At 41.9% G+C, this 21,601-nt stretch overlaps 1 protein-coding gene across 1 annotated transcript; it reads right to left on the bottom strand.

Moving 5' to 3' along the window:
- Positions 1-1,534: 1,534 nt before the first annotated feature.
- Positions 1,535-18,645, bottom strand: LOC146189374 (plancitoxin-1-like). The gene is made up of 7 exons (XM_084604210.1): positions 18,403-18,645; positions 12,862-13,060; positions 10,895-10,973; positions 10,058-10,222; positions 9,787-9,984; positions 3,978-4,225; positions 1,535-1,838 (listed from the first exon to the last, which is right to left on the bottom strand). Exons 1-7 carry the CDS (start codon positions 18,507-18,509, stop codon positions 1,734-1,736), a joined length of 1,101 nt encoding a protein of 366 aa, XP_084460336.1. The 5' UTR covers positions 18,510-18,645; the 3' UTR covers positions 1,535-1,733.
- Between the last annotated feature and the right edge of the window lie 2,956 nt (positions 18,646-21,601).

Below are 21,601 nucleotides of genomic sequence, written 5' to 3'. Positions count from 1 at the left end.
CCTGGTGTCACCAGATCTCACCTGACGACGAAGTGAGTACCACAAGGCCGTTCTTCGCAAGATTTAATTTCCAGGGCTACTTGATGGCCCCAAGTAGCAATGTATACGAACAATAACAGCAGCTGCCCATTTAATAGATTACGAATTTACAGTGGCTTGTGACGTCTATACGTTCAACTTCTTTCTTTTCTCTGGAACTTTTATTTTTCCAATTGTATTTTTGCGGAATTTACCTTCTTTTTTGAAGATATAAATACAGAACTTTCTTCTGGTTCTCTGCCATAAACTGAGCGACACTATTTGACCTCATGCTTATATATTTAGTATGTTCTTGCATTGAAGGAATAATGAATCAAAAGTTGTGTAGATATCTAAGGTCAATCTAGCCTATCCCAGAAGAGGACGCCTTGCCTGCTGCGACGTGGTCCTGCATGTTGCTTGCAAATTTCGCAGTGCATTTATCACACTTGTTCAAGCAAAAACAACACAGACATGGCGCTTTAGGTTCCAGATTTTGCACTGTAGTCGCTAGTGGCAATAAAATGGCAGGAGACACAAGACTCATTTCGTGCGGAAATGTGAAGCATTGCCAGCTCCGTACCTGATTTTATAAGCGAGAGCAAAAGAGCAGAGCCGAGACAATAAAAAAAAAAAAAAAAAAAACAGAACAAAAGCAAAAAACGGCTTTGCACAGCTTTGAGTAGAGGAACGTTGACAAAATATTTGAAAGGGACAGCACAAGCAACCATCTAGGCCTTTGTAAGGCTAAACGTTATCATAAAGTAAGTCCTTTTGGAAGAGCTGCATAAATAAGAACAATGAAAATACAAATTTTAGGGAGAAAGAACACTGAAAAAATTCTTTTAGAAAGTGGCGAGCAAGGAGAACAGCAATCAGTACATGAAACCTCACTACGCCAATAAGAAGGCTTGAATTATAAACAGCAAAAGTTGTCGTTATCTTGCGTTATAGGTCTCATCTCTTGCGTCGTTTTAATATCATTAGCTATCTATTTGTCATCAGTAATCATATCTCTAATTATCTAATTCGCTGACGTCATATCTTTACTCATAATGATGATTTAAATCATCATTAGCTACGTTGTCAGCGTTATCTATTTACTTTACCTCATTATCATTTCATGACTCCAACAGTGGACTGTACACAGGGCTACCCTGACATCTCGTTATGACTAACGATCATCTATTGCCTGGTTACGGTTAGTTATCGCCTTTATCTCGTGTAAACATCTTGTGGTCACACATTCCGCTAGACCTACCTTGATCCAAGAAATACTTTCCCACTAGTAACTTGCAACGGTAAAGCCAACACCAACGCATATTTTGTGAAACAAATTGGCAAGTATTTAAGAATTCTACATTGGAGACAAGAACAATAACTGGAAGGAGCCATGTCATTATTTATTATGTCGCACATTCATTGATTACTTTACTTTTGAAAACAACAATCGTTGGAAGCTTTAATTGCATACATTTTAAGCCCACATGCCCACACCGTGCATAAGTTCGTTTTATTTCTGAAAACCCGGCAAACCAATATCTTGTAAACCTTAATGAACAGCATTTTTATACGTTTTGGGGCCTTCAGAGAGTACACGCGGTTTTAATTTGACTAGCAATTATGGTGGTTAAAACCATCAGCGCGATTTAATTATGTATTTGTAGTAGGATGGATCCGTGGTACCATTAATTGATAAATGTCGTTAATTGTTGCTAAGCTTCGCAGTCCTCGTGCTCGTTGACACTCCTGAGAAGCAGCTTGTGAAGCAGGGCGTTTTTGAAACAGAGTGTCTGTCCTCCCCTCGCGTACTGCGATTCCTGGAAAACGTTCACAGATTATACATCAGATAATGAACATTTGCCCATCAGAACATTTTGAAACCCTATCGCATCAGCCAGTTACAATAAATAACTAGGTCATGCAGCACCTAGTTTGAATAAACGGAGATCTCCTAATGATACGCATGTCTCTTTATGAGGCAGCATATTTTTAAAGATATTTCTCGGCTGGATTACGCTTTATCAGAATTTTTAGCAGTCTTTTAGAGAACGCTGTTTCTGTTCGCTAAATCAAGTATATATTTTATATCTTAACTTGCAATTTTGTAACCTACGGTAAAACTGTCCGCGCTGCAAAGCCGTTTTATACAGATCTTGTTAACCTCCTATTCTGTCAAAGGTGAGTAGCAATTTTAGCTCCAGAAATGCAGCTGGAGCCAGAATCGAATGAAAGAGAGCGTTTTGGTGGAGGATTAAATGTTTTTTGTCACTGTGCATAGAATAAAATGCTAACCAGGCCAAATCGTGGGTTCGATCTCAAAGCTTCTAGCTAAGTACTCTGCTGCCGTTGGAAACCTTGCCTCCTTTCGCCCTTTGTGTGTTTTCAGTAAGCTTCTGAAAATGAGGGCGCCTAGCGTAATCTTGAGGAAGTTGATCAAAATTGGTCCTGAAAACAGTGCCGAAAGCTGAATGATTCTTTATACACGGTAGCTGTGGGAACGCCCGCACAGGCGAATTGGTCTGACCGAATCGTTTAAGATTCTTTGAGGCGATCTTTCTCATGTTACAGACATTATCATAATTCACGGTACGTGGCAAATTTTTCAAACCCATTTTTATAGTCAGTGAGTCCTAAAGGCTTGCGGGATGGCGAGGCTAACGTGACGTGTCCCAAGGCACCAGATTCACACTTTGTTAAATGAGCTTCAAGCTCAATATTTCATCTGAATCCTATGCTAAAGGAATGGTCTTCCACAAAAGCTATTTTACTCTTACAAAAATGGCTAGTCACGCGGTCTTTTAGGATTGTGCACTCTAAGCGGTATCAAAAAGACTTTGTTTGCAAGAATCTCTTCTTCTATGTAGGCATAAAGGTTTTTATACTTCTCACGAGGATCCACTTCCTACAACACCGCTCTGGACGGTAGCATGCTATCGCATCACCCTCAGTGAAGTTCACTGAGTCGGGACCGCGTTTCTTTTAGAGTAATGGCGACGAACGTTACAGCATTTCCTTCCACTTTTACACGCTATTTGTTCTTTAATTTGTTTTGCTGAACTGAAAATTCAGCACATTTTGTTTCAATTATGGAAGGTATATCATTTACACTGCTCTATGAACCATTGCTTCTTGTTTTCTTAGCCTTTTGAAATACACACGTAACCTAACCCTGTTTTTGTAAAGAACTACAGTAAGAATTAAATTTTTCAGCACTCGGTGTTTCATTGTTACAGATCCGAAAGGTGTGTGAAATTTATAATAAATAAACCCTAGTCCTGATAAGGAAAACTCAGCAAAATAAAAAAGCTATTTACCGTTTAGAGCGGCTTAGTGCTTTCATGATACAACAATGCAAATATATAAAAGTGGCACAAAATTCGAAATGTTGCGTGCAAATGTTCTTTTTTTGGCACGTGTATGGGCAATGAGCTCGCAGTTACTACAGGGACGCATTTTGCTGTAAGCCATCCCACAGGATGCTTTCATAACCTGCCGACCTAAATATTGGTTTTGAGCCAGAAAATATGTTGAGGAAGACGCCTGGTGCCTTGCTGAGAGGTTTTTACATGACCTTTAAGGCGAAATAGCCAACAGTGACACTTCTGTGGTTTGTACGCCAGGCGATACGTGACGAAAGACATTAAGTGGGAGGGCAGAACACTACAGAGCCTGTAAAAAGATTTTCCTTTTACATGTGATCGCCTTTGTCTGATTCTCAAAACGAATTCTGTAACCTCTGGTGACACGTACAGGCACCCTCTGTGGCGAAGACCACTCTCCCTAAAAAACATTTCTTTTCTGTTCCCCCCGGGTCTACTCACACCACATGCGTACAGTTGCAGCTTTATACTTTATAAGGCCGACTGTTCGACAAAAATTCGAAACTCTGCTTTAGACTAATTTTGAGGTAAGTTACCTTCACTCGGCATACTGCGGATATTTTTTTTTTACCGTACCATGCGATTCAAGGTGCCTACGCAGACGTAGCGCTGGGAAGTCTTCTCTGACACAGCCCATTTGCTGTGGTCCTCACTGTTACTGATGTCGATCTGCTGCTTGCCCATCTTGAAGCGCACCGCAAGCACGTTGTTTACTGTGTAGGTTTCATTGCAATGTGCGGGCACCTTGCCACCGTTGCCGTTGCGCCATGTGGACGCGAAGAGGTTGGACTCCAAGCTGCTGGCCACCACGCCGGAGTAGACGTCTGCAGTTTGAAAGCGCATATCGTCACAGCTATGTTCGTAAAATAATCTACCAAGCGATAACGGCCGTAATCTAAAGTGTTAAGTTCGCTTATATTCGTGGGAATTACGCAGATTAAAGTATGCCAATCACCAGTAAAAAAATTATAACTCAGGCTCTCACCATAGCCAAGCCTTCAAGCTCTCTTTCAGCCGGGAGGCTTTAAAATTTACCCGCTTTTCTCTCGACCGAATCTAAAAGAGTCCGCCTTTACTGTCGATCACGGACACTGACTGAACAAATTGAGAACATTAGCTGCTCGTTATGACGTAGGCATACATGAAAGAACGTCAAAAATCTATGCAACTGAACAATTCTTTGAAAAAGGGTTTTTTGAGTACCGTATCATTTCAGGTCTTCGTCAGTTTAGTCTTAGCACAGCACAGCAACCAGTTTATTCCGTACAGATGTTTGAATAGAAAGTAGAGAGAAAATTGTAGAGATCACATCACGTACATACCCTGTACTATATGGGCGTGAGGCGATAGAGCTAGTCAGTTATCTGGAGGCACTTTTGCACATTGCGCTGCACACACAAAAACTGTTGTGATGATTTTATACGCAAGATTGAAAAAATGTTCAGTAGCGTTTGCGCATTTTGTGGCGTGGACTGTTTAACTCCTGTAGGCCTCAGAAAACGTTAGAGCTTAATCATTGCTTAATAAAAGGTCGAGCGAGGCCTTTTTGACCATTCGCCTCATTTACATGTTTTATGGCCTCCGCTTGGCGGTGATAGCTGGTTCGCTGTGTTTGAGCATTCGGCGCTGTGAGAGCAAATAGCCCTCGTCCGTCTTCTTAACTTTGTTGATGGTAGCACGTTCATCGTTTTCTCCACGATGTTTCGACATCGAAGAATTTGCGCGCCACCCTACCTTCGTGCGGTCATACACCTTACAAATACGCCCTCGTGTCCTCGCTGCGCTACTGCAGACACAGAGAATGAAAGATCGACATTTGCATCGGTTAGAGCTTTCGATCTCAAAAGAGCAGCATGCCTTTGGCAGGTGGCAGTTGGCAGGTGAAATACCCGATCACTATTTTAATGATGGGATTATTTGACAGTATGTGCGTCCATACAAAGCAGCATAATTCGCGTACATTCGCACAAATTCTAATTGGCAAACTTCTACGAGATAAAAATCTGGCTCTTCCCGACCTTTGAATTAGATTGATTCAGGAAGAAGCATTAATATATATTTAGTTTTTTTTTTGTTACCCAGGCAAAAACATAATCATGTGTCGTTCTGTAGAAAAGCAACGCTTACATATGTATATCATATGACTCTCATTGATGATATACATTAGTTTCTCTTTATTAAATATCAGGCGTTAAAAGACTTCCTTTAATCAAGTAGATCTGACACATACCTTAGTGACCCAATTAACTCCTGATCCAAGGGCCCTGTTAGGATTACAATCTCACTGCTCTTTGTCTTGAACTCAGTTATTGACGTTACAATTTTATTTGTCATAATTGCATTTGCTTCACGTTGTCACAATAAATGCGTAATCTGTGCGGTCTTTTGTTCAATTTCAATTCCTAGCCACATCATTGCCCTCTCAAACAAGCAGGATTGTCTCGACGCAGCGCCGAAGGGCTACGCAAAAATTTTCACTGAACAATACGGTTATTTCGGCAGCTTGAAAACAACCGCATGCCACCAGTGGGGTCTGCATCTCCAATCTCGGTATATCGAATAATGTACTTTACCAACTTAGATGTAGCGGCGTCTGCCTGATGGTCTACTTTCCGGCGGTATTTAGGCCTTAGGTGGCACAAGATCGGTTCTCGTACAGATGCCGCTCTCCCCGTTCAATCTTCTTCCATGTGTCAATCACCGTATGGATCATGTTCCATATCCGGTACCATTGACGATGCCGGCGTGAGTGAACCCACTCAAGCTTAGGTTACGCACCACACAGGTATCGCCTAAAATGGAGCATTAAAATATTACCACCATTGCTGGGTTGCTAGGACACCGTAATCGTACACGAAAGACGAGGGTTCGGATCCCTCTGGGAGAATATGGGTGTCTTAAGTGCCTTCGCAATACTGCTGCCACTCTGCCACTTAATATTCAAATTAAATCTAATTCCACAAGCTCATTCAAAAGCATCAGTGCACACAATCGACCAAGTTGGTGATGAGCGGTGTTTCCCCCTCTGTGTTCTTTAGTGTAGCACTTTTGCAATTTTAGCGATTATTCAATAATGTACTTATGATGCTGCCTCGTGCAATTTTGTGACGTCACAAGTGGTATTTATGACGTCATGAGACCGTATATAAGCGCTGATGGCCGCAATTGCCATATTTGGCAATTTGTTTTTGAGATACACGTCGTACCCACCGAGACCCTTCAATCCAGTTTCAGACACGCTGATCTTAGTGCATGCGGGCGTATTCCTAGCGCTTGGTTAAAGCGGTGTTTTTATATGTGTTTTGTGTGTTCTTTCAAGTAATGTGGTCCATAACATTGTATTAACTAATGCGCGCAGCAAGAAAGCGAAGTGAAAGCTGAATTTCTGGCACACATATATGATTTGAGTTAACCCCGCGTAATTCCCGACCGTTTTTTTGTCTGCTTTACAATGAATGTTTTGATCAGCCACGAAGCAATTACAATACTTTTTTTTTTGCATTAATCAGTGGCAGGAATACGAATGATAGCGATATTCTCCAATGTTTTACTTGTATTCATCGATAACATGTTCGCGTGTCAGACCATATATTCCTCTATGTGTGCCAAATTTAGGGTGGTGCTTACGTGACATTCTGCACAATGGTGACGAGCTATGCACTCAACAAGTGGCTTATCACGGCCCTCCAACGAGACGTCAATATTTCAAGTAATATTCAGTGTTGCGCTTTGGGTTAAAGATAAACAGTAACAGCACGTTGCTCATATTAGATATATGAAGCTCCTCCTCACGGGTGATTTCAAATCACAGAGTCTCAGAGCGTTCTTAGAATTCTTTCTTCGTTTTCTTTCTTATGAATTAAAAGCAAAAATGGCTGATGTGTTTTATACTAAGACGCAAAAATTTTTTTTTCAGCTCTTCTATTTAAAGTTTCATTCTCTGGTTGTAAAGCGTCCCATGAAAGGCAACAATGTTTTTAACATAACGTTTTATGATTACAGAAGAAAGCAATCGCTCCAGCACGAGTGATTCTAGACGCCTAGCTGAAGCGCACGAACAACTCGATACTAATTTACAAGTCAAAGTGTTAGAAATAGCGTGAGCTCTTTGGCATTTGCTACCAGGAGGCGTCATTTAGTAGGACGCTTCCTAATTAGGCCGGGGCGCAGGCCGCAGGCTTTGCTTCCTGTCCCTTTCCTTGTGGTGAACAACCTCCCATCGTTCCTTTTAAAGTTTGCTTTCCCCCGTTGAAGTAAATCTAGCTATCATGAGATGGCGCCAGCGTCGACAGTTAGCACCTGTCGAAAGAAGGCGCATTCGTCGCGGCATACGAGCTTCGGTGGTAAAAAATTTATTTCCAACAGATTCAACCTATCCGTCTACACGACGGCCTGGAGCCCTTGGACCATGGCGGCGTGTTGGGCCAGTCGGATTACACCTAGCTAAGTCTCAGGGTGTGAGCTCAACAGTAGTCTCCCAAAATTCTTCCGTTTTTGTCTGTGTTATTTGGAACTCGACGCGAGCAGGCGCATCCTAGAAGTTTTTGCACCTGCGTGTCCTGTCCAGTCTCAGAGTTTATCCGCTGCCCTAGCGCGGAGCAAACACTCGCCCGTAACCTTGCTTGTGAGTCAGACGACCTACATTTTATTAGCGTGTTTTATTGCTGGCTGCGTTGGTATCGCAGACATAAACTCCTGTTGTCAGCACGCGCTGTTCCTTTATGCAAAGAGCATGGTCCGCCGTGGTCAGCATGCGCGACCAAGTGGTGGCGGCCAGCGATTTAGAGTCAGCCGCGAATAAGTGCGGAAAACGCATTTACCCCCCCCCCCCCCCCCCCCCCCATAATAGATCCAAACACCCTTTTCCGCAGCAATGGCATGGAGCCCTTCAATACGTCGTTAGAGCCCGCGGTGCAGCACAGCTGGTCAATCGTATGGAGCAGTGCTTTAAATTTTGGCTTACACGCAGAAATATCTACGGGCTCTTCTACACCGACGGGTGCCCCGATGTCAGTTGACGAAGGTGGTAACGCATTTCCGCCAGAAGTAGTGGCTGTTTAACAAGCACTTTTGTAGGTGGTGGGGACGAATTATATGCAAACTCTTTACACATACCTATAGACCTTCTTGTACGTAACCGCATGTAATAAATACCATGTATGAAAACAAAATACGACGATGCATTACTTTCCTAATGCAGCGGCCCAGGAAGCTGATCTGAACACTTTACCTTGCCTTCGACTCATGCTCCCGGCGGTACGCTATTTTTCTTCTAGGCTTTTCAGTTATTATGAACCCTTGACCTGATACGGACTACGTATTGTGACGATGGCAGAGGGAACTAGAAAAGGTTTCAGCGGTTCATTCCAGGCATTGATAAACACGAGAAGTTTCATTCTGCGCAAGCGCGAAAATACGGAAATATTTGTACGATTCGCTAAAAGCCGCATAAATGCTGCCGTTTCCGTTGTTTCATTCCTGGCTTTAGTCATTTATTGTTTCAAGCCACAGTTTCATACAAGCCAGCAAGGAAGAAACAGTAGACGTCTAACTCAGCAGCGTGGTCTCGATGGAAACAGACGGTATAACCGTCCCTGCCCGATTTCCATCATCCCTGCTCATTCACATCCAGCGAAGTAAAAATGTTATACATCCTTTATATTTTCAGTGCTTCACTAGTTCCTCGATTATAACCCTTGTAAGCTATTAAAGATACAGCTCACGCTTGAAAATTTTGATTTGAAGGAGGAGGCGGAAGAAGAAGAGGAGGAGGAAAGGCAGGAAGGTTAACCGGTAAAACAAACTGGTTTGCTACCCTGCACTGGGGGAAGGGGCTGAGTGGATATAAATGTGGTGTGTAAGAGAAGGATATAGGGATATAGGGAGGAGAGTATAGTCATGTCAAAGACATATCACGTCACATCACATTACGTCACAGTCATATCACGTCACATAACAGCAAAATCACAGTCGATCGATCGATCAGGTCAGTGGGTTTCATGAAGCGGAGCAGTGCCTGGAGGCTTTCACCGCTAACGATCGCCGCGGTCAGTGACCTAGAATCTTGATTTCACTCAGTGGGCATCCATCTAGACACTCCAGTGCACGCCTTCTTAACGGCATAATCATATACAGTATAATATAACAGGTGTGGTTGAGAGAAAGCCACGTTTGCTTTCCAACAAGCTTAATTGTGAGCAGTGCTTCGGAAAGTAATGCGGTTACGAGAGTTCCAAGTTTAGGCACAGTACAAAAGTTTCCTTCATCAGCGGCAAGCAGTTTTTTTATAACTAGCACCGTTCAACGGGGATCATACGCGAACATCTTTGTAGTCCGTGGCAGGGATAGGTAGGTAGTGGCATTGAGTGCAGTTAGAGGAACGCACCTTTGTTGTATCGGCCGTGCTTGGCAAAGCTGATGTAGGCGTTGTGAGAAACATCCTTGAGGAAAGCCGTAAGCACCCACGGGGCGCTCTTGATGAACTGTCGAGCCATAAGCAGATTCAAGGCCGGGTGTGTTTTGCGAAGAGACGCCGGTGCGTAACTGTCGTAGATGTTGGGGTACTGAAGTCTCACGTGAGTGGCTGCAAGAATCAAGACGTATGAAACTCGCGGCCCTCTTTTTTTGTTTTCGATCACAGTATCCCAGAAGCTTACCGATGGTTTCCAGCTGACTCGTGGGGAAAGTAACGCATAGGACGTTCTGTCCGTTGTCGCGTCCGTTTGAAGGATAAACGTAAATGCCCTTGTGTAGCATGAAGGGGAATTTAGGCACGCTGTGGATTATCCACACACCGGACTCCTCGTCGAATATAAACAGGCCTACAAGATATAAACAAAATGTGTAGAGTTCCGCGTTAGCTGGCATTCGTTGGCAGAGAAAAGGGGCCTAATTGGCCCGGCCTTACCACAACAGTCGCGAGATTATTGGCAATGAATATACAACCGTGTTTGTTTTCTTATACTTCAGCGACATATATTCTACGCGAATCTCTAAGCACTAAGTTGTATACCTTCCTCTCTCTACATATGCCGGAATTCTGTGCAGTACTGTTGCATTTTTATATATTATTTCAATAATATTTCACCGTTCACTGTGAGCGCAAGGTTATCGTGCAATCAGCCTCTATTTGCTAAAACGATAGCATCATGTAAAGGTGCAGTCAACTTACATACAAGCATGAAGGAAATGTGCCGATGAAGATGAGGCATATTATAAGGCCTAATTTCGGCGCTATAAACTACACTTTACGTTCTGAATTCAAATAGATTGTTGGAAAGCCAGTGACCATTGTAAAAACCTGGAACCTAACACGTGGCAAGAACTATGCTGTTTTGGACTAGAAATATAATATTGCCACAATCGTATTCAAAAGACAGCACATGAGTACATGGGAATTCTTGCATGAAACATATTAACTTCACGATAGAAGGGACATATACTGCTGAATTATCTTTCGGTAATCAAAGGCGTTGCAACGCTGATGCGATTACCTTTGGTGTGTCCATTGCTTGTCTTTTGGTCTTTGTGATGGTACGGGGGATCGTCGTTGTAAACGGCGTAAGTGATGTTCTGCAAAAAGAATAGGTAGCATAAGACTGGTATGACGCTATCCAAATTGATGTAACGCTCTTATTCGTTTCACAGTCCATTTCAGCAACATAACAATTCTTAAAAACAAGTAATCATGTCTTGAAAACCAATCTCCACTATTATTGTAATAGTACGGTGAGAACAATGAGCTTATTTGAAGGAGATATATAAGCTTATTTCAAACAAATATATCGCATGAGAGGCACCAAAACAATTATAAACTGCGTCTAGGAAAAAGCAGACAATGGTGTCAGTTTCTCTCCTCAGGCGTGGCTGCGTTCTCTTCGCTAGATAGTGATCGTCGTCCAAACACTTGAGGGACTGCGGCAATAAAATCGAACTTTGCCGCATCAAGAAGTTTTGAAATAGTTAAATGCTCTCGAGTACAAGTTTCTGAGGACTGAAATGTTACTGTATGCTCCTGTCTTACTTGTATTGCAGCTGAGCGTTTTTTTTATTTATTTTTCTACGAGCTTCAAATAAGTATTGAGCAAAGCTATTTCAAGCCCTAAGCTCTATATAGAGAAATTCGTTTTAAAGAATTTGAAGCACCATAAATATTTTTCATCTACTGCCGCTAGGTTTGCGCAACCAAGGGATTGAAAGGTACTGGGTCCTTCGTGCTAACTGCATTTTTATTTTCACGCCAAATTTGACGAGGGAAAGGGGGTGTTTTCTTACTTTGCTCGCAGAGTGAGTTAGTGCTGCTTTATTAGAAATGAGATCGAAATAAACTGCTCCTGAGTGCACTGTAGGCAGTGAGATGCGAGAAGGAATATTGGCAATTGAAATTGGTTTTGACCGCAGAGCGTTGCGTGCAGTTCTTAAAAAAAAAAGCGAAATTTCTTGTTCCTGCGCTCGAACGTTCGAACCTCTACTCTGCACAGCTATTGCTGATATTTTCACAGTTGAGTGGGCGGCGTTCTCTGAATTGTCGTCTAAAATATGAAAATGGGAATACACAATCACCGCAATAAAATCAGTATATGGTGACTGAAGTATATATAAGTAAATAATGAATAAGGCATTAAACATGGTAATAAATATATGTCTCCAAAACGCATTGCGAACACTTCATGTCTTTATACTTCCCTGGGAATATCAATTGAGGGCTCGAAATACAAAATACGTGCATCTTTAAGTTTCAACTAAAAGTACCCAGGGCTCCAAGCTTTTGGTCCTCTAGTAAAGCAATTAACGATTCAATTTATCTTAGCTGTGAAAAGAGTTAACAGACTGGGTGCAGTAAAACCTCGGTATTTAGAGTTGATCTAACCGCGATAAATCCTCTCATAGCCCGAGCTATCCAATTCCCTGCACAGTGAATTCTGAGTCCTCGCAGTGTTGGCGCCTTGCTTTAGCCCCGCCTCATATCAGAAAAACTGTTCTTTCAAAATGGGTCGTGTGTGCGGGCACAGTGTGCGGGGGCCACGGGAACTGTATAACTGGGCCCAAGAGGCTAGCACTGCAATAAATTATTGTCTTTGAATCAGGTACCGGCTTTGCCAAAAGTAACCAGGCTGCATGTTTTGCTTCTCGCTTCCATTTTAAAGTCAACATGAATTTCCAGAGGATCACAACTTGTTAATAAGTAAGGACAGGAGCTTGCCTTTACTTTGGACAGATTTGCTGCTTCAGAAGAGGTAAGAATTCTCTGCAACGTGACTGGGAAGCAGAACACGCCGCCTGGTTACTTTTGGCAAAGACAGTACATTCGATAATGAGCTTGAAGCTCTCCCTCAGGGACAGCGGGAGCCTGTTGTAGGCTTTTCAACAGGTCTGTAGTACCTGACGCATATGTGTTTCTAGCGAGGCAGGCACAGAATATGTGCGGAGAACCATAAGTGCTGCTTTTGAGTAGACGTACGGAGGACTTCTTCATATTCGTAATTGGAGCAATGGTGTTGGCGAGTGCGTTTCCTTCCTCGAAGATGCTATGTTTGGAAATGCTCCAGTAGGGCGTAGATGTGGGCGTCTTCGAGTCGACGTACACGTATTCCTCGCCGCTCGGAAAATTAACTTTGTCCTTACCTCGAGGTCCTCGAGGTAGTTTGTACATGAAGAACCTGTAAAAAAAATACGCAGAAGAAATACATCGGTGCCAAGCAGCCCTCCTGCGTTCTTTAGGCAAATCCTATACGGCGTAATGAAGCGCGCCTCTATAGGAAGTTATAATGTGGTAGCTCTAGAATTCTCGTTCAGCGGAAAACACGGCGTCGACCCTTCGGCATCCAGAAGTCCAGTCATTGGGAGGACCGTAAAAGAAGAAGTGGTGTGTGTCCCTAGAAGTGGAGAAGGAAGAGGATGATGGTGTTAGATTTTTACAGTTGTCAGTGAAGCATTGTCCTTGTTTATGTGTATGTGTGTATTGTGTGCCTCTCCTGTCTTTCGTCGCCTACTCTGCTGCTTGGTGCATCATGTCACACGAATCTCTTGGTTGGTCCACAGTGTCATGACGCTATAGCAACGTCCCTACCCGTTGGAATTTCAAACACCCCGCAATTATCCCGTGACGCGTGACATTCAGCATGTAATTAAGGTTATTACAACATCGCATACAGTGTTGCCGCATATCTCAACTTATTTCCGCAGAAACAAAGACGCAATTTTTTTTTATCATGCATATGGGATTCGAAGGCACTTTTTTGCTTTGTGAACCAGACATACAAGACACGCTTGTTTGGTTCAGGAACAAAAGGGGGTTTACATCCATGTCTGTTAATGGGATAGCCAAAAGCCGCTTTGTCCCGAAGATCCAGTGTTGCTTTTGTCCGAAGCAGTAAAATGGCGGGGGTGGAGCTGGAAGGTGCCAGCTGACATGGCTGGGCCAGATTGGTCGTAGGGCTATAAGACATCCCGTTAGCACGTGGTATTAACGATTTGGCTGGTGCTAGTAAATTGGGTTTATCACATTAGATAGGAGGGTGGGAGAAGCCGAACCTATCAGGGTCCTTCATTCCGAGTCAAGAATGTTACCCATGTCCACACAGGCAGGTTCGTAAAATGTTTGTTAAGTCGGGCTTCGTGTTAATGTCGGGTGGTCTTGGACATAATAATGGTAGCTTACGAGTGTATGCCCGAGAGGATTTGCGAAATATCAGAGGCAAACGTTAAGTAGGTATAGAATAAGCGAGTTCCATAGTCCATGTACGTGATCGAAAATCCTCAACACACAGCAGCAGAACGGAGCGATAACATTGTCTTGTCATTCTTTCAGAAATACATGCTTTCATTAAAAGCTGCTTTTTCTTTCAAACGAGCGAAAGAGTGTTATAAAGTAGGGCGTGCATTTGAAAAAAAAAAAAACATCCCTATAGGAATTGCTCTTGGTAAATTTAAAGGCACTGTAAGTATGGAGAACAAACACCAAAAAAAGAAAATTAACAGTTTCTCTGTATTGGCTCATACAAACTTCATACGCTGTTCAAACCTGGATGTGAACAAAGAGTTAAATGCCCTCCCCCTTCCAAATGCCGCTGTGCCGGTTCATTAACCCAGCTCTATTTTTTGGGTAGAGAAGTTTCGGTGGTCTACTTCTTACGGCTTCGTCTTATTCTGCTGCACTTCCCTCTTAGTACGCTTCTTTACCCTTTTTGCGCGTTCATTATTTTCTACTTCTATTTGCGACTTTTGATGTATTACTGTTTTGGCGTTAGCATTTTTTTTTTTACTTGCCCGGCCCCTGACTCCAATTATTTTGCATAGGCGGTTACTGGCGTGGCCAAGGGAGTCATCCTGCAGCTACGTATTTTACAACTTTCGTATAACTGCACTGAGCTGAACTTAACCATTCTTGCTTTGCAGTTTAATAAAGTTACATACCACCACTCAACTTCTTGAATCTCCAAAACAGACAGTTTTCTTTTTCAAGAGGACAGTTTAGTTTGAATAACAACTAGAACTTGATATTTGCTTCACAACCAGCAGTGGGGCATATGAATCAGAGGAAAATTATGTAAAAGTTATTTAGACTCTAGCCGCAGTTACACGCAAATGGGGTTCTCGCGGGAACCACAGCACATTGACTGGGGAAATAACGCTAAGCGCCAAGCCTCCGTAGGGGTGTATGGAAAAGTAAGTTTTCATAACAGCTTTCAGATTTTATGGTACGCTTATGATGTTTTTTAGAGAAACGTAACTAAAGATAACGCTGAACAATTTGTAAAATTAATAAACGCCCTTTTTAAGGCAGAATATTCGTTAAACACCGCGGAAAGTACCGAATGTTGCAATGCTAAACACGAGCTGTAAATCACTGCTCCAAATTAAACAGTACCCTCATTAGCACTCGAATTCGATACACATATAGCATGGGCCCGTCTAGCTTTTTCAGTACCATCTTCGTATTGTGTACTTTTAAAATTGGATCGAAATTATTTAGAAATTTATGCCAGGGTCTGCTTTCAACAAGCAAATTTCACCGAGCGGAAACTTGTGATGCCATCTAGTGGTGTGGGACGTTTGCTAAAAATATTGTTTTGTGAGTTTTGCGGCTAACCGGCGGCAAATTTATCTACTTTCAGAAACGTATTTTACTTGAGAGTTTGCGATCGCAAACAAAGAACTATATTTTTATACATTTGCTTCGTCACATGGTCCGCAAAATTTGGTAAACAGCGACGTGATCAATTCGTTTCAGGCACTTGCGAAAATTCCTTGCTCTGAATACTTTTTATTAATATAAAACCCAGGTTTTGACGGCGGGTTAAATTTGGCTTTGATCATAGCGCAACGTTCGGCCACTAGGGGCCTTTTAGGGCAGTGAAACCTTTCATATCGCGCAGTGCTTTCAAGACACCTTCATGGTGGGATTAAGCTTCAAAAGCTGCACTAAAGTAATAAATTTGGGGTAAGAACACGTTTACATCTTTTAAAACAGCTGAGACGGCTGTCAGTACTAAAATTATGTGTTTTAGTGGCGGGCACGTAGCAGATGTAACGGAGCTGAAGAACTTGGGTACAATGCCTGTGGAGCCAATAACATCTAAGAAAGTGGTTTCGTTCTAAGATAAAAAGCAAAACCGGAAAAAAAGAATCAATGAAACAGAGGAAAAGGGTACAGTAATACCGGCACTCTGAAAGACTGCAACAAAGAGAGGTTTTGAATATAAAAACAGTTTTCAAAGGTTTTATTAAAATTGTTTTATAAGTACAACCATTTTCCAGGTTTGTTTACGTTTCTTCAATAGCTATAAGGCCTGAACGGCCTGCGCAAAGAATATTTTAAGTCACGATATTTCAATAGCTGGAACTAAGATTAATCTTAAGTACATTTGTATTTTTGTGATTAAAAACATTCGTACGTGGTAATTTTATCTCATCGGTAAAGGTAACAATTCATAACAAAAGTAATTTTCATTCCGAGAGCATATTCTTAATTTTATTAGGCTAAAACGTTGTTCAGTAATTCGGCAAAAAAATATAGTCAGCATTCTGTGAACGGTATATTTTAAGACAAACACAAATTATTAGAAAACAGGAAAACGAAAATAAAAAACATTAGACAAATTTTATTAATCTTTAAAATTTACAGCCAACTATGTTTATCTTTTAGGTTCCTTAAAATTTTTATACTAATACGTTTCACTTGCATTGCCTTACTGCCAACTTTAGAAATTCATTCGCAAATTCTCGCCCCACTTTCGATCATTTTATTCCAGCAGGTACGAAACAAACATGGATGGCATGTCTGAAAGGAACGTTTTCTGCACTCAATGGTGTTAAAGCGGTGAAGAAATCATCTTCAAATGAGCTGCTCGCTTTATCTCCCAGTCATCCCAGTTTCAAAGGAGATATTAAATGTTCATCAAATAGGCATCTGGGGGCGCCACTGGTATGAGGTGTGAGAAAGCACCTTGTTATAGGTCGCTGCTAGGGTAGATACTTCGGCTTTCTAATTAGTTAAGATTAAAGTATGCAAGTAGATAAAATCGACATAGCAATAAGCGTATGAGGTCGTGTGCCTGTTTGCACCCAAATTTCAGCACTCAATAAATGAGAAGTTTAACAGAGAGAAGCGTTGCAACAGACGATACGTTATTACGACTAGGGATCGCGACCCATGGAATCATATTTAGGCATAATTTTCTGTTGTTTCAGAAATCGCCAGTGGAGGCGGAAAGGTGGTAAAATTTCCCAAGCGCTTGAAGAAGAGTGCAAGTGCGTATTCTATGCCATTGACAGGAAATATATTTTGAAACGGCCCAGTAAATGTGTGTTGCAATCCCCAACATGCCGCCAGGTGCTTACATTGTTAGGCGCAACTCTAGGGTATGCAGGCTTCTCGTGCATTCTGAATGCTGTTGCATTAGCTAAATTTCCTTGTTAATACTTTCTTTCAAGCTAAACGGTGTACACAGCGTTATATTAAATGATCAGTTTTCAAACACCATTGCAAAGAAACACGAAAGACCCAGACACGGTAGCATACGGCGGTGAAGACGATAGCCATGCACTGTGCCTCCGGTTCTTGCGTTCATGGCCACTGTGTGTGCATGAGCATGAAGAAGGCCTTCTGCGACGGTTCGCGGTTCATTTATCGTGCTGTATGGGGATTAACTAAATGTAAACATATGTACCATAAGAACTTGAACATTCGCTAGGGAATGTAGTGTGCGCCTAACCAAGTCCGCTACACAAGAAGCTCGCGAGATTTTAAAAAATTGCGATTGGATGGTGAACTTTTATATTATTATCCTGTTTTATGACACATATTTCTCAGGTCGATTTAAAAATGGATGACGTTTCAAATGACATACGATGCTTTCTCCCACTCTTCTTCAAAATGGTCGCTGTCTTAACGACCTGCCGCCTGAATGGGTTTTGTCGGCCAAAAACAAAATGGCAATATTTGCTTGCTTCAGTTTCTACGGGTCACATTCCCGACATCTATTCACTGATATTTCGTATTGCTATGAATATACTCCACCTCTACAATGACGTCACATGCACTCACAAAGTTTTGATGGATGCTCACGGTGACTCTTCACCTAGGCCCAGTACCAGCAGTGAATTTTAAAATCATAAACTGCTTTCAAAAATTTTGTTTCTCTGTTTCGCTACTGATAAGTCTATTTTTCACCTCAAGTCGAGCCAACCGGCCGACACCAGTACCACCGAATCTTGATTACGTCTCTTACTCATCATGATCTAAAGCAGCATCACGCGAATAGTAGAAAGTTTTTAGCAAGGCGAAGGTTTATAATTATGTAACAAAGTTCGTAAAAAGAAGGAATACATTCCGCGAGAATATTAAACTTAAATCTTCAGCACCTTGTGCACAACACAGAAGCAATGTTGAAAATAGCGTATCTGGAAGTGTCTTTGGCGATGACTTGTTTTAGAGAAAGAATAAATTTAGACGAAAAATGCTCTCGGAAAAGAAAAATATCAAAATATTTCTGCTTACCAGTCCACATTGGCATTTTTATCGTTCTTGCAGGATATGGCTCCGTGGGATGGAGCTGCTAGGAAAGCCAGGGCGAGCAACAAATACGTCACAACGAAAGTATTCATATTTGCACGTCTCCCTGTCAGCAGTTTGGGCTACACCTATAAAAAAGCCAGTCCGTTCACTTGGGCTGAAAATGACTTGCGTTGTGCTCTCAGAAGTCCGCAGCTATGTCGCAGAGACAGCAGCCTCAACAAAGAAATCACTGCAGCATCATATGTACTTTTCACATATCAGAAGGCAATCAATTGCGCAGTAAGGCATAATTTCCTGCACAGAAATAAGAGTTACGCTTATCAGTTGCAATACCTCCCTCGTACCTATCATTTCTATGCTAACAGTGGCTTATCTTCGGGCTTCCCCACTCATCACACCCTTGCTCTGGAATAAACCTTTAAAAGTCGATGAGAATCTTTTTGCGCGGTCGACAATTTATTTAGTGTGACTTTAACACCTTGTATTTGGCAGATGGGAGCTTCCATGCAGGAAATAAATACCTATGATGCACTATGCGTGCCTTTAAAGTCCGCTTTCGACATGCCCATCTAGTGGCCACTCAAGTCTTGGTGTGCAACGGGCTACCCACAAATCACGTCAATTGTTACAATTTCAAGACATGTAGGATGAGAATGTGAGGCTGCAGTCGTTCGGCCTACATTCTCTATTATATGTAGGCTGCCCAGAGAGCTCCCTCAGTCATACGCAATTTCGGCAGCTTTGGGTGACCCTGAAAACCTACTATTTTCATCTCCGTTAGCCACTTTTTAAAGCCCTGTCATCACTGCGGGTTCAGAGCAGCAACCAAAATTTGGTCTTGCAAACTTTCTCTAGTCCAAAGAGCTCGGTTTCGATTTTTCAAGGTCTGCCTCAAACTACTAAGGGGTTTGTGAGGGGTTCATCACCGTATACCAATTTTCGTCACTGAAATCCAATCTGAAAGCCTAGTTTTTTTCTCCCAGCACTAAGAAAGCAATAGTAAAATGGGTTGTCACACATAGGCACAAGTTCGATCTGCTGCATTGATGCAGGCAGCTTACGTTAGGCTTCTCCGCGGTCACGCTGTTTGTCATAATCATTTTTAAACGACAGCTTATACAGCTCATTCGGTCGAAAAGCCGTCGGCGTCGTAGTAGTAGCAGTAGTTGTAGTTTTCCACACCATGTATCGGAAATAATCAGGCACTGAGTACATAAAATTTGCATCATTTTAATTTGTGGTTCTTACCATTGACGATTGATTGGCGTGTGATAGGCGTTGACGAGATGAAAATCAATATAAGTAAAGTGATTAATTCCAGAAAGAAAATTAAAAAAAAAAAACGAATGCTCAAAGGTGTCCAAACGTAGAATGAAAAGTCAGCGCTTGATGATGCAATTAAGAAAAATTAGAGTGTGTTATAGATCAATTACATAATTGAAAGAAATTAAGAGCAGAAAAAGGAGGTTTAAAGGTGTCAAAAGTCTTAGAATGAGAAGCTAATGCTTTTTGAGGCTAATAATAAAATATATAATGTAAAACTAAGCTATTGTTTCAATGAAATACTTGAAAATACAAACTGAAAAAAGGTAATTCAGAGTTGTCAAAATGCTCAGAATTGCTAGCCAGTGCTCTATGATGCTTAATTGAAAATAAAAACGCCGTTCACCAAGCCTATAGTAATGTAGTCTACACTATATATTTCGCAAATGTAGGGGCAGCACTAAAATGTAGCGCATACGCAGCTAACCGCGTACAGGTTTAAAATTTTTTTAGCCAAATCTATAATGAGGATATCGAAATTCATATCCAGGATATACTTCCGCTTCAGGACGCTGCAATTACTGACATACATATGCACTACCGTTTTAATATTCATTCACGGAATTCGCAGCGCATAGTGATAATTCAATGACGTGTTGGAAGTGTAATTAGTAGACGATTTTATTTCATCTCCTTTCTTACAATTTTGATAGGTGAAGGGTTACGCAGCTGACAGAGCGAAACTCTAGATAGCGAGAACAGCACAATCACACGGATGGCACTTGATAAGCAGATTGTAATGAGTGCCAAGCGTTTGTGAAATACATATTGCTTGCTAGGCTTATTCGTATCTCCTGCTAGGAAATGTACCGCGTGATCCCAGAAAAGTAGTACATGTTGTCCAGGCGCGCTCATCATGCAGTAGTCCTTGAATTGCTGTCAAGCGGGGCTAGCGATATTCTGCACAAAACTCTTCTACCTGTATAAGCTCTGCCATGTGCTGCACATTCTGCGTGTGCACAGCCCATACCTTAAACTAACTTAGACTGTAAGTTTAGGAGCATTGCTTGAGACTGGTTTCTCAATAGAGCGTTGTATTCGAAATGTTTTTTGTAAAGTGCAGTTTATAATATGTCTTACGGCATTCATGTAGTCTACACATAAATGCTGAAGTTTATATGAGGGAACAAGGATTTTGTTTATTCGGCGAAAGTGGTAAAACATTCACTGGCGGAGCCAAATTATGCTGTTATGGTAAATGAAGGAGTTAAACCAGAAGGACGTGACATTAAAACTGGGAAAGAGTCTTATCAAGAATTACTGAATAAAAATTGCCCGAAGTGAGAAAGTGTGCCCAGCTGAGAAGCTGTAAAAGATGGTTTCTTTCACATGTTCTCCTTATTATGATGAACCACATCTATGATACGCAGGTTACCTAGGATAATGATGCCTACCTCGTCATGAATATCTTTTGTTAATCCAAGTTTTGGTATAGTGATTTTGCTCATAAGATTGTGCTCAAAGCTAACCGAATGCAGGCGGGAACGATGAAGTGAGCAGTGATCGTTTAGTAGAAATTGACCTCGGCCGGGGGTGACAGAGGCGTCTGGGCTGCTCCATATTCTTGGAAAAGTGTAATGATCAAGAAAGGTACGAAAACACTATTCATATATGCAAATTGAGCATGGAATGGTAGCATCAACATTCACTCCTATTTTTTATCCAGATAGCCATCGCCGCCGGCACCTACTTTCCGGTATGCGCGAGAACATCGGAGCGAACGTCCGCACTATATGTGTGTCCTTTCTTGGCCCACCTTTGGCTAAGACCGGGCTTGCTGTGTACATCATAGGGCGGTGCTGAACCCATTTAGTGTCGAGCTAAACCCTGGACTTGCTGAGAAAGACTGCTGCACGCG

This window comes from Amblyomma maculatum, chromosome 5, assembly GCF_055883805.1.
Source record: "Amblyomma maculatum isolate TAMU_Amacu chromosome 5, ASM5588380v1, whole genome shotgun sequence".
In the NCBI taxonomy this organism is placed as follows: domain Eukaryota; kingdom Metazoa; phylum Arthropoda; class Arachnida; order Ixodida; family Ixodidae; genus Amblyomma; species Amblyomma maculatum.
The sequence above is the reverse complement of the archived record's forward strand: the minus strand, read 5'-3'. Positions and strand labels throughout refer to the sequence as shown.

Coding starts and splice junctions, on each gene's coding strand:
- LOC146189374 (XM_084604210.1), bottom strand. CDS start 18,509: ATGAATACTTTCGTTGTGACGTATTTGTTGCTCGCCCTGGCTTTCCTA. Junction 10,223..10,894: donor AAGCAATGGACACACCAAAG/GTAATCGCATCA, acceptor TATATCTTGTAG/GCCTGTTTATATTCGACGAG. Junction 1,839..3,977: donor TAGGCACCTTGAATCGCATG/GTACGGTAAAAA, acceptor AACGTTTTCCAG/GAATCGCAGTACGCGAGGGG.